The sequence below is a fragment of the Gasterosteus aculeatus genome, chromosome 16 (genome assembly GCF_964276395.1).
Source record: "Gasterosteus aculeatus chromosome 16, fGasAcu3.hap1.1, whole genome shotgun sequence".
Lineage (NCBI taxonomy): Eukaryota > Metazoa > Chordata > Actinopteri > Perciformes > Gasterosteidae > Gasterosteus > Gasterosteus aculeatus.
In genome coordinates this window covers 3,280,318-3,294,248 of record NC_135704.1, presented here as the reverse complement: position 1 = coordinate 3,294,248, position 13,931 = coordinate 3,280,318, and the positions used below count along the sequence as shown (strand labels likewise).

At 48.1% G+C, this 13,931-nt stretch overlaps 1 protein-coding gene across 1 annotated transcript; it reads left to right on the top strand.

Moving 5' to 3' along the window:
- The first annotated feature begins 857 nt into the window (after positions 1 to 857).
- On the top strand, positions 858 to 5,040 carry zic5 (Zic family zinc finger 5). The gene is made up of 2 exons (XM_040200922.2): positions 858 to 2,372; positions 3,331 to 5,040. Exons 1-2 carry the CDS (start codon positions 1,316 to 1,318, stop codon positions 3,798 to 3,800), a joined length of 1,527 nt encoding a protein of 508 aa, XP_040056856.2. The 5' UTR covers positions 858 to 1,315; the 3' UTR covers positions 3,801 to 5,040.
- Positions 5,041 to 13,931: the final 8,891 nt, after the last annotated feature.

Here is a 13,931-nt window from a genome sequence, read left to right as displayed (position 1 = left end):
CCCACGGATCCATCGGGAAGGTGTCTGGATGAAGACGTGTCATGACAGATCCACGTCCCGCTGTCAACGGGGCTCTTCAACGGCGTGATCCGTCCAGTGGGCAACTTAAATACAAGTTGCTACTGCCAACCTCAATTATAATCAACATGGCAAATGGTCGGTAAATAATGCCGGGAATTATAAATTATAATAATCGTTTCACCTTTTAGGGCCGTTTATTTGAACTAACATACTTAGTTTAGTGTACACGCGCTCAGGTCGGCCTTCACTGAGTTGTTGTTTTTTATATTTGAGATTCCTATTATTGGGATTTCTATGAAAAACGGCCTGAACTAATAAGAAATTATGAAATGTTTATTGGGTTTTCCCAACTTCAGCATTTGTGCAGACAGCATAATTCAATTTGAAGCTTCTTTGGATTCCTGTGCTGTAATAATGTTGTTTTGGTGCTTTTTGGGGAACGGAATGATATTCATTGATAACTATTATCGAATGATTAATAGTTCATGATAAAAACAGCAAACAATATCAAATATTTCTCTGAGGATTGAAATACATATATTGCATACATCCAATCACCATTCCAGGGTATTAGGTTACAAATAGAATTTATAAACGGTTTGTACAATTTATACATGCATTAACATTTTTTAAATAGTTTTATACCTTACTGACAAACCGTCTGAGGTCTATTTATATTTACACAGACATTTTTTCATATCCACATGCAAATTAAAAAAATAAAGGTGCCGTCGTTGTGCTCTCTCCACATCCACACTGATCACATACATCTCTCCACCACCAGCGGGCTTCTTTACCCCCCCCCCCCCCCCCCCCCCCCCCCCCCATCTCTCTCTATGTACAGACAACGAACCGGTGATAAACTGAGTTGCATTTACCGCATAAAAAGAGAGCCGCGCAAGTGAGAAACATAAAACACCAACAACAATCCGCCGGTAACTTTGTGAATACAACTTTTCGGAGTCCACCGCGATAAAGAGAGCGAGGGGGCGGAACCCTGCTGAGCCCCTGCGCTGAACGACAGCCAATCGCTTCGTTCTCCTAACTGCCAGTCACCGAAATCCGTCCAATACCCGTGGTGCCATTTCTAAACCGTATTCCCCACTGTGTCCTCCAACTGTTGTGTGTTCTGCCAATCGCTTGAGGACAGAGTGGGAAAGGGGAGCAAGCAGAGTTAGAAGCCGGACAAAAGAACTTATAGAGCCCCTTATATACATATTTTCCTAATGTTTTAGAGGGCGCGGCGGGGTGAGAAACAATCGCGGCGAGCGCGGATGGACTCGTCGGTGTAGTTATGGAGCCCCCTTTGAGCAAGAGGAATCCGGCGTTAAGACTAGCGGATTTGGCAGCGACTCAGCCCCTTCCTCATCAGAATATGACAGGCTTCCCGGGGCTAGGGGGGCATCACCCTCTCTCCCACCATGCCCACCTCCACCCTGGGGAGCTGGGCAACGACCCCGGAGTGGCACTCACTCCATTCGGACCAGAGCACATGGCACAGACAAACGCTCTCAAACTTAGCCCGTCTCAGCACATTCAGAGCCACCACGAAGCGCAGACCGCGGCGTCCTTCGCTCCTGCCCAGCCCACAGTCGGTTTCCCCGTGGCCCACCCCCACTCGGGCTACTCGAGCAGCAGGGACTTCATCCTCAGGAGAGAACTCTCAGCCTCTGCTATGCATGCACTTGGCGACCAGCATAGTTCCGCCTCCTCCCCTCATCACCATGGCATGTTCATCTCCCCAACAGGTGCTTACGGGCACGCGGAGAGCGGGGCCCACTCGCTTTTCACTGGACTCCACGAGCAGGCGTCCCCGGGTGCCCACCACCACCACCACCACCACCATGCCCTCAACGGGCAGATGCGCCTGGGTATACCGGGGGACATCTACGGCAGGCCGGAGCACTTCGGGCACAGGCCGGAGCACTATGGACCGTCTTCACTCCACAACTACAACTCCATGAACCTCAATGTAAACATCGCGTCTGCTCCTCACGGAGCGGCGGGGGCGTTTTTGAGATACATGCGGCAGCCCATCAAGCAAGAGCTGATCTGCAAGTGGATCGACCAGGACCAGAGCCAGAAGAAGCCCTGCTCGAAGACGTACAGCACGATGCACGAGCTGGTGAACCACGTCACGGTGGAGCACGTCGGCGGACCGGAGCAGAGCTCCCACGTCTGCTTCTGGGAGGAGTGTCCGCGGGAAGGGAAGGCTTTCAAGGCGAAGTACAAACTGATAAACCACATCCGAGTTCACACGGGGGAGAAGCCCTTCCCGTGTCCGTTCCCGGGCTGCGGGAAAGTGTTCGCGAGGTCGGAGAATTTAAAGATTCACAAGAGGACGCACACAGGTCAGTATGTGGAGGGGGGGCGAAGCCTCGTGTTGCTGTGCATGTCTTAAACCAATGGGGTCCGCGCGTAAATGCACACTCGGGACGAACTGTTCTATTCCACGACATGTGAATAAATACATATAAACGACTTTACTAGCCGCCGGAACGCCGGGTGTGCGTGCGCGCGGAGGGCTTGGGGGCATGTTATGTGCGATGCGTACTTACGCATACGTGCGGGGCAGCAATGGAGAACCGCGTAACTGTAATTATCCTCGTGCACGGGACGTCTGCCCGAGTTTATATAGTGCGTGTGATATCCACATAACTAAGATGATCCAGAAACAACCCACGGGAGTAATTGTTGGCCAGAGCTGCACAGCGCAGAAAAGTTCACGACAGGCAGTAAACACGCAGCCCGCTTTCCCGCAACATTCGAAGCGCACGAGCGTTTGCTCTTGTTGTTGTTGTTGTTGTTGTCTTCGTTACACAGATGGAGATCGGTAGTGTTTTTGTTGACGTGGCTCTATTTTCTGCCCGTAAACCACCAGCTTCGACAGGCCTCCGCACCTCACACAACGGCGCTGTGCGCGGAGTTACGGTATACATGAACGGCTTAGCTTGTATTCAGAGCCCCCCCCCCCCAACATGCGTGTAATCAGAAAGCCTAAAGGCATGTTAGACGTGTTTGTGGAAACGGCTTTGGAACAAGTGGGTATGCAGCCATCGTGGCTGCTATACGCGTGTGTGTGCGCGCGTGTTCGTGTGTCCCCCCCCCCCCCACCCTCCCAGTGGAGGAGGGCGAGGTGCTCCAGGGCTGCACGTCTGGATTTATTTAATGCGGTGCAAACGAACATGCATTGCATGCTTCAGCCTTCAGATGCATGAGAAAACTCGTCCACCTCAGTCCTTGCGAGTAACGTGAATTCTGTCTTTTTGCCTACCCCCCCCCCCCCCCCCTCCTCTCGCCCCCCTCCAGGAGAGAAACCCTTCAAGTGCGAGTTTGAAGGCTGCGACAGAAAATTTGCCAACAGCAGCGACCGGAAGAAGCACTCCCACGTCCACACCAGCGACAAGCCGTACTACTGCAAGGTGCGCGGCTGCGACAAGTCCTACACGCACCCGAGTTCGCTGCGGAAGCACATGAAGGTGCACTGCAAGTCTTCCCCGCCCCCCGCCACCAACAATAACACCACCACCACCACCACCACCAACGTCCCCTACATATCCTCCACGAACCCGCTCGGGGACCCGCTGTCCCCCACCTCGGAGCCGCACAGGAACCGAACCTCGGCGAACCTCTCCCCCCAGGTCACCAACCTCAACGAGTGGTACGTGTGCCAGGGGAGCGGAGGGCCCCACCACCTCCACACCCCCTCCAGCGACGTGCCGACGTCGGATTCGGACGAAGACTCTTTCAGACATTCAGACCCAAGGACAATGCTCTGACGACCCGCGACCCGTTTTGGACCACGTGACTGTCAGACGTAGGGAGCCGTTGCAGTGTGTAGATCCCCATCGGTCACGTTATCCAACCATGCAGCAGATCTGTCTAACTACATGTGGCAGATTTTCTTTTTTTTTCAAAGGTGACCCCTGACCTTTCCTGAAATGTAGATCAAAACTGCTGAAATGTAACAACATACACTAGAACTGGAATGCAGTGTTATTATGAAAGGGCCGACGCAGTAGGGCTTTTCGGCAGTTATCATTATTTTAGTGGAGCAATATGCAGGGTTTAATCAGTCTCAACTGGTGTGCTGAGAGGACAGGTTTCAAGTGACCTCCCACCAACCCCCCAAACAGTTTAATAACTGGCCTGCTATCAATCACTGTCGTATTTCAAACATTTAAGGAAAACAAATGGCACCGCTCACAGCCCCGGACAACGGCAAATGTCCATGGACTTATTTTAGAGGATGAGATGATTTTTTTTTTACTCCGTTTGATTTCTGTAAGATGTGGTACAAACTTTGATAAAACAATAAGGACAAAAAAAAGGAGGCAAACATCTGAGTGTCTTAGGGGTTTCTATTTTACCTTTTCAGATTTATACATGTATTTGGATGGAATTTTGTAATATTTAAGAACTATTTAAGACTATATTTTATGCAAAAGTGTCATGCTTGTTAAAGCGTACGAGTCCCCATGAGACCCTAAATGTCTACACTGACAGGCTTTGGCCTTATAGGATTTGTTTATGTAATTGTACTGATGCTTGTGAATGTTGTGTAGTTTTTAATTACAAGAAAAAAATGTTGTTTTGTACATTGTAATTTATTTGCTGGTATCATTGTTGTACTGGAACTAAAGGAACACCAAAGAATAATAATATCAGTTTTGGTGATGCATCGTAGCCTACCCTGCTGATGTTTTTTTAACCGTAAATTCCATCCTAATTTTCTGGGTTTAAAAAAAATGTTTTTGTTGTGTTCTGTAAGAGAAGAAACATTTACTTGAATAGGCTGTGTAATGTGAAAAGTCCCTCTCTCGCATGCCTTCTGTAGTGATTGGTCTTTCGCTTTGGGGTTCATGGTGCCGTTGTATATGATGGATGAAACAAAGAAAAAGAAAAGATGAACCAGCTATAATTGTGCAGACCCTTGATGTTAAAAAATTTAATTTGCAACTTAAATTTCATGCTAAAAAAATAATAAAAAAAAGCAGGACATATACAGTCAATAATTAACAAGTGTCAAATTATTATGCTTAATGAGAGATGAGATGAGATTTTGTGAAGATGAGAGAATCAAAGAGTGCAAAAGGAAGGATTAATTATAATTCCACCTGGTTTCATGTGTTCCTTAAAAAAAATATGACCTTCTTGAATGGAAACAAGAGTTAACAAAAGTGCAATATCATTCTTAAATTACATGAAATAGTGTTCACCTCCTGTCCAGACATTTCTGTCAAATATTCTCTCAGCAAAAAAAGAAGCCAGGCCCAACAGGCCCACGGAAGAACAAACGATGGCATGAATCATTCATGGACAAACAGATTCAAAAAGCTATGTTGACAACACGCAGGGCCTCATATAGTAGTGTGTAAAACAACACCACCCCCAGCCTCTTATCTCCCCCATTAAAACCCACAATCTCACTTTCAAAGTCCATAGAAATAAAATAAAAAAAACTTGCCAAGACCGGCGCGAGACCCGCGCACCTTCAAAGGCTGCAGCTTCCGGGAGAGGAAGGGGCTCCATGGCGGCCGGTTATGGGACGCTCACCTTTGAATGTGTCTACTTGCTTAAAAAAAACACACGAGCTGCATACTTGCCTGCTTGGAATTTGACAAATGCAAACGAGAAAAGGGGTTTAATCTGACACACACACACACACACACACACACACACACAGACTCACCAACACACAGATTATTGGGAGCGATTATGACACCTGACTCAGGTCACCACGCAGGGTCTGTGGTAATAAAATACAAAAACAATAAATATTGGTTGTGTTAAAAACAACAACAACAACAACATCTCGCGCGTTCTGCAGGAGGAAAACAAGGTGACACGCGCAGTGTCTTTATACGTTTCATAGCTGCTCTCTGTAAGCGTTTGTAAAAAGAACACAGCGGCTGCCGCTTCGTTGAAGAAGCTCTCGAGGGCCTCTTTGCGCGCGGACGCTCTCATGGGGCTCGGGCCCCAAGAAAAGCTCCTGTTCGGACACAAAGTGCTCCATGAATGTTGCAAAATAAACACGGCGAAAAACGATTCCCCGCGCATAGAAAAAAAACGAACAGGAGAGACTTATTTTAGATAAAAGAACAGGAGTGAAGCGGTCACCCTTCAGCGGGAAACGCTTTGAAGTAGAACTTATTATGTGAGGAATACTTGTTGGTTGTCCCAACGACGCGGCTGAATAGGGGAAGGCGCTCCCTTTGTGAGCGATTTGTTCTCCTTTAGTGGGATGCCCGTGGAAATCACTTACATGGGCCACCTTAACATACTGCCCGCAAATCAGTAACCGGCGGAGTCAGACATGCAGACGCCAGTGCGGGGGTGAGGGCGGCGGGGTGAGGGGGAGAGGGGGAGAAGGAGGGGGGGGGGGGGGGGGGGGGACAAAGCGAGAAGTCGCGGTGAAAACGCCGCCGCCGCGTCTTCCAAAGTCTCAGGGTTGAAAGATGATTTCCCAGACGAGCGTGGAACCAAAACAAGCGGCTCCTTGTCACAGTTTACAAGCATCACCCGCCCAATGGACGCTGCTGCGGTCACTAAAGTTAAGAGGCTCTGCTCATGTCCCAGAAGAAAATACAGCACCTGAACCTCCGCGGTGAGCGAGCTCGGCTCAACTAACGTTTATATTTCTATTAACAGGAAAGCAAGATGCACCCCCCCCCCCCCCCCCCCCCCCCCAATAAAGCTAACACAGCCAAACAGCAGCACCTTGTGACAGCTTCTGCTGTTTCTTCTAGTTCGGAGAAAAGAGAGAAAGTGGATTTTCCATATATGGTGTGTTTATGTTGTAGGAGTAGGGGGGGGGGGGGCTTCTCTTATTTCATGTAGCCTAATGCGGGTAATTAAAATAATCTGTGATACTGCACTGCTGGTTTTCACCCTCTCCTTCCAAACACACCGTAAATCGCCCCAAACGGAGGCTTCACTGCGTCAGGTGACGCCAGGACATTTACGCACAGATGTGCAGGCCACACACCTGTTGGCCACGTCTGACCCCCACCGGCCACCTCCTCTCGCTCTTTCTTATAAACTCGCCTTTTTAACGGCCATGTATTTTTTTTTTTTTACACGCGCATTCCGCCGGCAGGTTTGTCCGGTCTCTCTCTACTCGCCCCCGGTCACCTTTCGGAGCTGGGTGGGACATTCCTCCAGTCGGGAACACGCGCACGGACTGGGCTTTTAATCGGAACCTTTTCTGCACGCGCACACAAGTTGAAGCAGCGACTCTAAAGTTGGTTTTAGATGTTTGGAGGAAGAACCGGCGCTACTTTAGCGGCCGTGGTCCACCTTCTGCTCCCCACGTCCCTCTAAAGGAGTGCGGGAGTTAAACGTATGACTGGGCGGGGTCACTCCACCGACCTGCTGGTTTGAGTGAAACTGCTTCATTAAAACAATTACCCAGTCAGCACATCACGATTCACGAATTTTGGACCTCAGAAATATGTTTTTTTGCTCCTAGTTTCTTTGAGGCTTCTAAGATTAAATGTAATCATAACCTGCATAGAACACCGCGTGTTGGAGGAGGATGGTTATTCTTGCTGTGACATTTAAGTGTCGTTTCTCACCGTCCATCTCGAGATAAGTGAGATATAATTTCGGCAGACACAGCAGTTCATGGTTTCCAATACGTCTTCAGAATTTATTTTTAAAACGCCTTATAATAAAACAGGTGTTTCTGAATCGATGCAGAACTGGAATATGTGTCTGCGAGAAATATCTTTAAAGACCTTTGCACTCGTGAAGGATCCTGTAATTAAAGTGTTTCAAATGTAAAACTAAAAAAGTGAAAACCTCAAACGAAAAGAAACACAAAAGAACAGAACATTGTGATTAAAGAATAACCATTTAAAAAATATATGCGTGGCAAAATGATAGTTATTTACATAAATACATATACACACACACACAGAGATTTATATATATACTAATTATATATTAATCATAATATTATTTTGATTATTTATTATGGTAACATTAAGTAGAAAAAACACCTCCTGCTCAAAAATCGAAAAGAGTTGAAAGTATCGGAAATGACGGGTCAAAGAAATACTGAATATAAAGCTAACATGCTAATTACACCTTTAATGGATGGGCCTCTGTGTCGTCACGTGCATCCCGGCTGCTTTAAAGTCATGCACTGCTCTTCAGAGGAGCATCACTCACAACCTGACATAATAACTGGTGGCTCAGTAACATCTGTGGGGGTAGATACTTGGTTCTGGTCCAAAGCCCCATCCCGGGGCTGGGAGCCACTCCAAGGCAGTAGGTGAGGAGAGCAAGGTCGTCCACGGACAAGCGGCATGAGCCAGGCGCTGCTACCTAAAGTGCAGATGAGCACGAGCATGCTGCCTCACTAGTGTCTGACTGAACGACAGGGCTTTCCTAAACGCCTCTGAATGCATGATGCAGGCTTCGGTGTACCGGGGAAACCAGGCCCGACCGGGTGGAGGGGAACGGGGAACTATGTTCTCCATCAAAAAGAGCAGATGGACCTTTTACGTGTAGAATATTTTTTATTTGTATCCAGGGAGGTCACTCATTACAAGGTACTCTAGACTGGACTAAAATAGAGGGCTTCATATCTGGCACACAAAGGACATCCTGTATGACCGGAGCTGTTTTAAAAAATAATGTTTTCAGAATAAGAAGAATCGTGGCCTTTTTTCCTAGACACAAAATAAAACAGAACAATGAGCACCAGAATTACTGCATTGATGCTTTTGAGGACCGGCTGACCCGAGGACAATAATAACAGATTGAGGTCTCAGGGATTATTTTCACCACAGTGGACCCTCTAATCAAAGTCAAATCCAATCTATGATTGATCCAAAACTATTTCAAATGCATAGTGCCAGTCCACCATTTTAATCCACCTTCATATTTTACTTTAGCCTCACTTGGTCCGTGTTGTGGGTCGAGATTGGTATCAGTGTGTGTGCAAAACATGGCGGGCCCTGAGTGCATCATAGCTTCATTGCAGAAAAAGGTCAACATTCAGAATGGTTGGAAATCACAGCCGGGGTGGGGGCATCCTTGGAAAAGACAGAGGAGAAATGGAGGAGGGCTGGAGTCCAGGTGCAGGGAACTCGAGCGAACAAGAAACGGTCCTCTGTGCCAATAACAGATAACGGTTTGACTCCTGCTCTGCCCACACCAACAACTGACCGTCCTGTTCATCGTGGACCAACCGGTGAAGATGGTCACCAGACGTCCTCGGCTTCCATTCCCACCTAATCCATAGTGATAAGCCAGCGCCCCAGCGGTAAAGTCTCCCGTGAGGCACGGCGGCCTCCTCCACCTGCAGAGCCGAGACCTCCCTCCGACTCCATGGAGGCAAACGCGTTGATGCCAAACATCACAAGCCTCACGCCCATTCTCTTCAACAAACTCTGGGCTTGGAAATGGCAGATATGGCTCTGGATGGGCAGGAGGAAATGTGGTGTCTTGATGTTTCCAACTAGGGATAAGCCAAAAAGGATATTTGGCTGGATAGGCAATGAGATCGAGATATGGGGGTCTCCATCTGACCGATGCTTCAAAGAGACGTGGTGTTGGTCCGCCGAGGCCCCAGACGAGGCTTAAGGCATAAACGATTGAGTACCGAGATGACCTATGGTATCAATGCCGTCCAGTAAGCAGCTCTCCCTCAATAGATGCTTGGCCCTCACTGGTGCCAAAGAAATTCTGTACTGGAAGGAGAAAGGGAAACATGTTGAACCAGAGAAAACACCGGCCTCCACCTCATCTGAGGACAGCAGCGCACGTATTAGGCTCAGCTCTTTCCCTTGCTGTGAAGATACTGATGACAGCCATAATGCATCTGGTTGTCCCATAGGACTCCTCTGGACTGTCCCAATCACAAGACTAATTGTATAATTAGGCCAGCTCCGGGGACGGCCACCTTTTGCCCTTCTCAGACACTTGCCATGGTAAATGACAGTACAGCTCACAAACCATCAACGCTTATCCATCTTAATGACACTGAGCCTTGCGAGATGGTCATATTATATTAACATGACTGATAGCTCAGCCCAAATCTAATGCAACTGTATTTATCAAGTTAGCAGCATGTTTTAATAGAATAACTCATTTTGTTTCAGACTGTTTTTTATGGTTTTCAATGCAGATATTTGTTTGTTGCCAGCATATTATGTATTCATGCATTTAGTTCCAGAAGTGGTCGTGAGGAGAAATGCAGTCCCTCCCCTGCAAAGACACGCAATTTGCTTATTTCCCTACTTCAACCCGTCCTCAGGTTTTTCAGCTTCAACATGCGCATCATTATCGACAAAAGTTGTGCGCTGAAGTATATGAACTGGGGGGGCTGTTGCGGGCGCTTCCCGAGGGGGGGGGGGGTGGGGGGGGGGGATCCAGGAGGAGGCGGCGGCGGGGGTGACGCGCAGATGTCGGGGCTTCAATTGTGACCGGCCGTGGCGAGGGTTCGGACCCCTCTCCATCCAGGAGGGCTCCGTAGGTGCCCTCATTACGCAGTCCCCCGTAGCACCGAGCGGCGTGCGCATGGAGAGGAGGCGCGCGACTCGGTGCGCTCAAAGTCTACCTCTCCCACCTGGCCTCTGTCTGCCTGTCACAGCTCCTATAGGGAGGACTCCCAATATGAATTATAATAAGCATAATAACAACCTCGCGGCTGCAGGAAGGCCAGGAGGAACGTTGGGAGCGGCGCATTATTACAGCCAGTGAGAAACGAATCATTTTGACGATGCCTTCGAGATGTCAACAAAAAACCGGATAACTTAAAATTAAAATAAAAGTTGGGTTCCAGATGTTTTTGATTATTGTGACTGTATCCGCTGTGACATGGGAACAGTTCCTTTTCGAAAACAACCATCATTACTCTCGGTGTGCTAATCATGTTTGAGGACCCAGGAAATATATGCTGAACGAATGAAGTTCCCCCAAACTTCCCCGCTTCAAACTGTGGCCGAGACTCAAAGGGCAAGTGGTGCTTCATTAACCGTGTCCCCGTTTACTTTAAACCCCCCCGAGTCTCAGAGAGAGCGGATTAATGTCAATTACCTGTCATTTTATAGCACCTTCCATATGACGGCCTGGACTTTCCATTTTATACCCACAAGGACTTTTGCATTATGTTGATTATTCTTAAAACAATACAAGTTAAAAATCCATTTAGTAGTGTCTGATTGTGAAGTGTTATTATTTTATTCGGTCATTTTCTTTACTATAACTCAGTGAGGGAAACGGGGATGGGGAGATACAAATTGGGGAATTAATCGTTTTATTTATTTTTAAACACGCGCAGTCACTAATCTGCTTAAATCCTTTTTTTAAAACGATTAATTAGGCACTTTAAATTAACAAAATGGTTTATTATTGTTTCCTATAAACCCCAATTAGCAGGCTGCGTGGATTACAACCAGAGGACCAATTCAGTTGTGATTATGTCTCCTTGTGTTTCAGTTTTTTCCTGATATACAAATGTAAAACTTCCCCCCCCCCCCCCCCACCCCAACCCCCCCCTTTTTTCATTTTTTTTCAAAGACTTAAAATAATGGACGGCTACATGCATGATGGCCGCACTAAACAAAAAGCCGGAGGAACACGGACAAAGAAAACAGCATCCAAGCTCGAGGACCAATGAGGGGCTTCTTTCACTTTTCAATCACTCGTGGTCGCGCGCGGGATTAAGAGAGGCTCTTGACTCCCTTTCACACAAAACCAAGTGCGCTTGTCAGCAACTTGAAGGGGAAAAGGGGAAGAGAGGAACAGGGAGTCCGGGGTTATCGTGTTTAATTGGATTAGATGGTGTCATGTTGAAGTCCGGAGCATGACAAACAACAGATAGAGGGCGAGACGGCTGGCACGCACGCACGCGCGCACACACACACACACACGCACACACCTCTATACAGCATCCTTCCGCCTGGAAAATATTTGAAAGAACCAAATGTTTCAGATGATGCGTTTGCCGTTTTTTTTTTTTTTTTTTAAATTGTAATGATATTGATGATAAATATGACTTCATTCACAGGAAGAGAGCTTGTTGTTGGTTCCTGCAATCTGAGGACAAACAAGGGAAAAGAGAAGTGGAACACGCTGCGGCGGCGGGGAGCGGCAGCGCCGGAGAGGTTTGTGTTGTTGTGCGCTCATCTGTGCGTCAAGCAGCGGCAGCAATAACAAGGTGCGCGCAGCTGCGTGTGCAGGTGCGCGGCCTCCACCTGCTCAACTGCACAGAGAGGGTGGAGAGAGAGGGAGGGGGGAATGAAAGGACTGAGGGAGAGACAAGAGTTGGGGTGCAGCTCAAAGGCGTTGGTGTTTTTTTGGGTTTTTTTTTGATGGGAAGAAATGGGATTATTGGCCAAAATTCACGTCGTGTTTTATCAACCATTAAACGCGCAAACGCGAGCTGGAAATATTTGGGAGAAACACAATACGACTGAAAGGTTCAAGAGAAACGGCGTTTATTCAATGTTTGGTTAGACAAACTCTGACCCCCCCCCCCCCCCCCCCCCCCCCCCCAGCTGACACGCCCTGTTCTCAAAGCACCGCACGGAAAGTTCCAGAATCTCTAAAACAAACCTGGTGTTTCGCCCCACTTTGCTCCGAAACATCATCGGAGTATTACAAAGAAAAGGTGGAGATATGATGACGCCACGGCTGGACGGAGGACGGAGGAACCCATCGATTAGGTCCAGGTAAACATGGCAGAACAAAGAGAGCTGGATGAGACGCGCGCACCGGATAGCGGCCTGGACACAATGCGTGCCTCTTATAGAGTGAGCATCTGGTACCAATGGTGTTTAATCAATTTAGAGACGTAATGTGGAAGCGTCGCCATCCATTGGTCGCGGGCTCAGCGTCCCACTGCCTAATTAGCAGCTAGAGGCAGGTTCACGTGGGACCAGACCTCCGCAGACACTTTATGAGCTCCTGTTAATTCTGGGGTTTCTTCTCTCCTTTGAACCTGTCTGCGTTGGTCGCATAAACTCAATATTAGTCTGCCATGTCTGGTGCGTTCAGGGACAACAAAGGACCGCAAAACAAGCCAAGCACGACTCACGTGGAAGTCTATATGTGCGGCTCTAAACAATTCGATCAAAGACAGGTTGGTGTTTGTCCTTTGGCACCAACGCGCAAATAATAACGCTGCCATCACAGGGAATACAGCAGAGAACGCAGATTGTGCTGCAGAAAAGTTGAAGACATTCAGGGGGAGACGCGACGGCAGACGGATGCTTGAGGGACCAAATACAAATAAAAAAAACAAAACGGGAGAAAAGTTGCAGAGACTTTTTTTTTTAGCGCTGCGTAACGAGTCTCATTACCACGCCATCCGTCCTCCTCCTCCTCCTCCTCCTCCTCCTCCTCCCCAACACTCTTCCTCACTCGAGGCAACAGCAGACAAAGCGGGCGGATTTTTAGTGGGGCCGGTCAAGCCTTTGATGTGAGCCCGTTAAAGAGGAGGGAGTCTCGGGGGGAGTCGGGCCAAGAGGAGGGCTGAGGAGCAAGGTAAAGCGCACCTCAGAATATTTCACTTACATTTGAATGACACTTCATCTGATTTACACGTGACTTTTCAATGGAAGGAAATCAATCCTCTTTGCACATAGCAGACGACACTGAGGGTGAGGTAAAAAGCGGCCGCAGGTGCTCATCACTTCGTTGATGTTGAACACAGACCGGGCTGCGCCGACTTAAGAAGGGAACAGACCTTCCATGAAGTGAAGCGTGCAAGAAGCTGCAGGGCCTTCAAACTTGTAGAGAGGCCTGGACAAGTTATAGGCGGGGTGTGATATGCACGTTGCATCACATTAATACATCAGTCTGAGGATGAGGGATCTGTAGTGGGAAATGCATATTTTTGGTGAGACGATTCTTGTCTGAGCGCAAAGGCGCATTCGATGCGTCAACAACAACGA

What these genes read in the sequence shown, in the direction of transcription:
- zic5 (XM_040200922.2), top strand. Translation starts at nt 1,316, where the DNA reads ATGGAGCCCCCTTTGAGCAAGAGGAATCCGGCGTTAAGACTAGCGGAT. An exon ending in TCACAAGAGGACGCACACAG is followed by an intron (nt 2,373 to 3,330) that starts GTCAGTATGTGG and finishes GCCCCCCTCCAG; the next exon opens with GAGAGAAACCCTTCAAGTGC.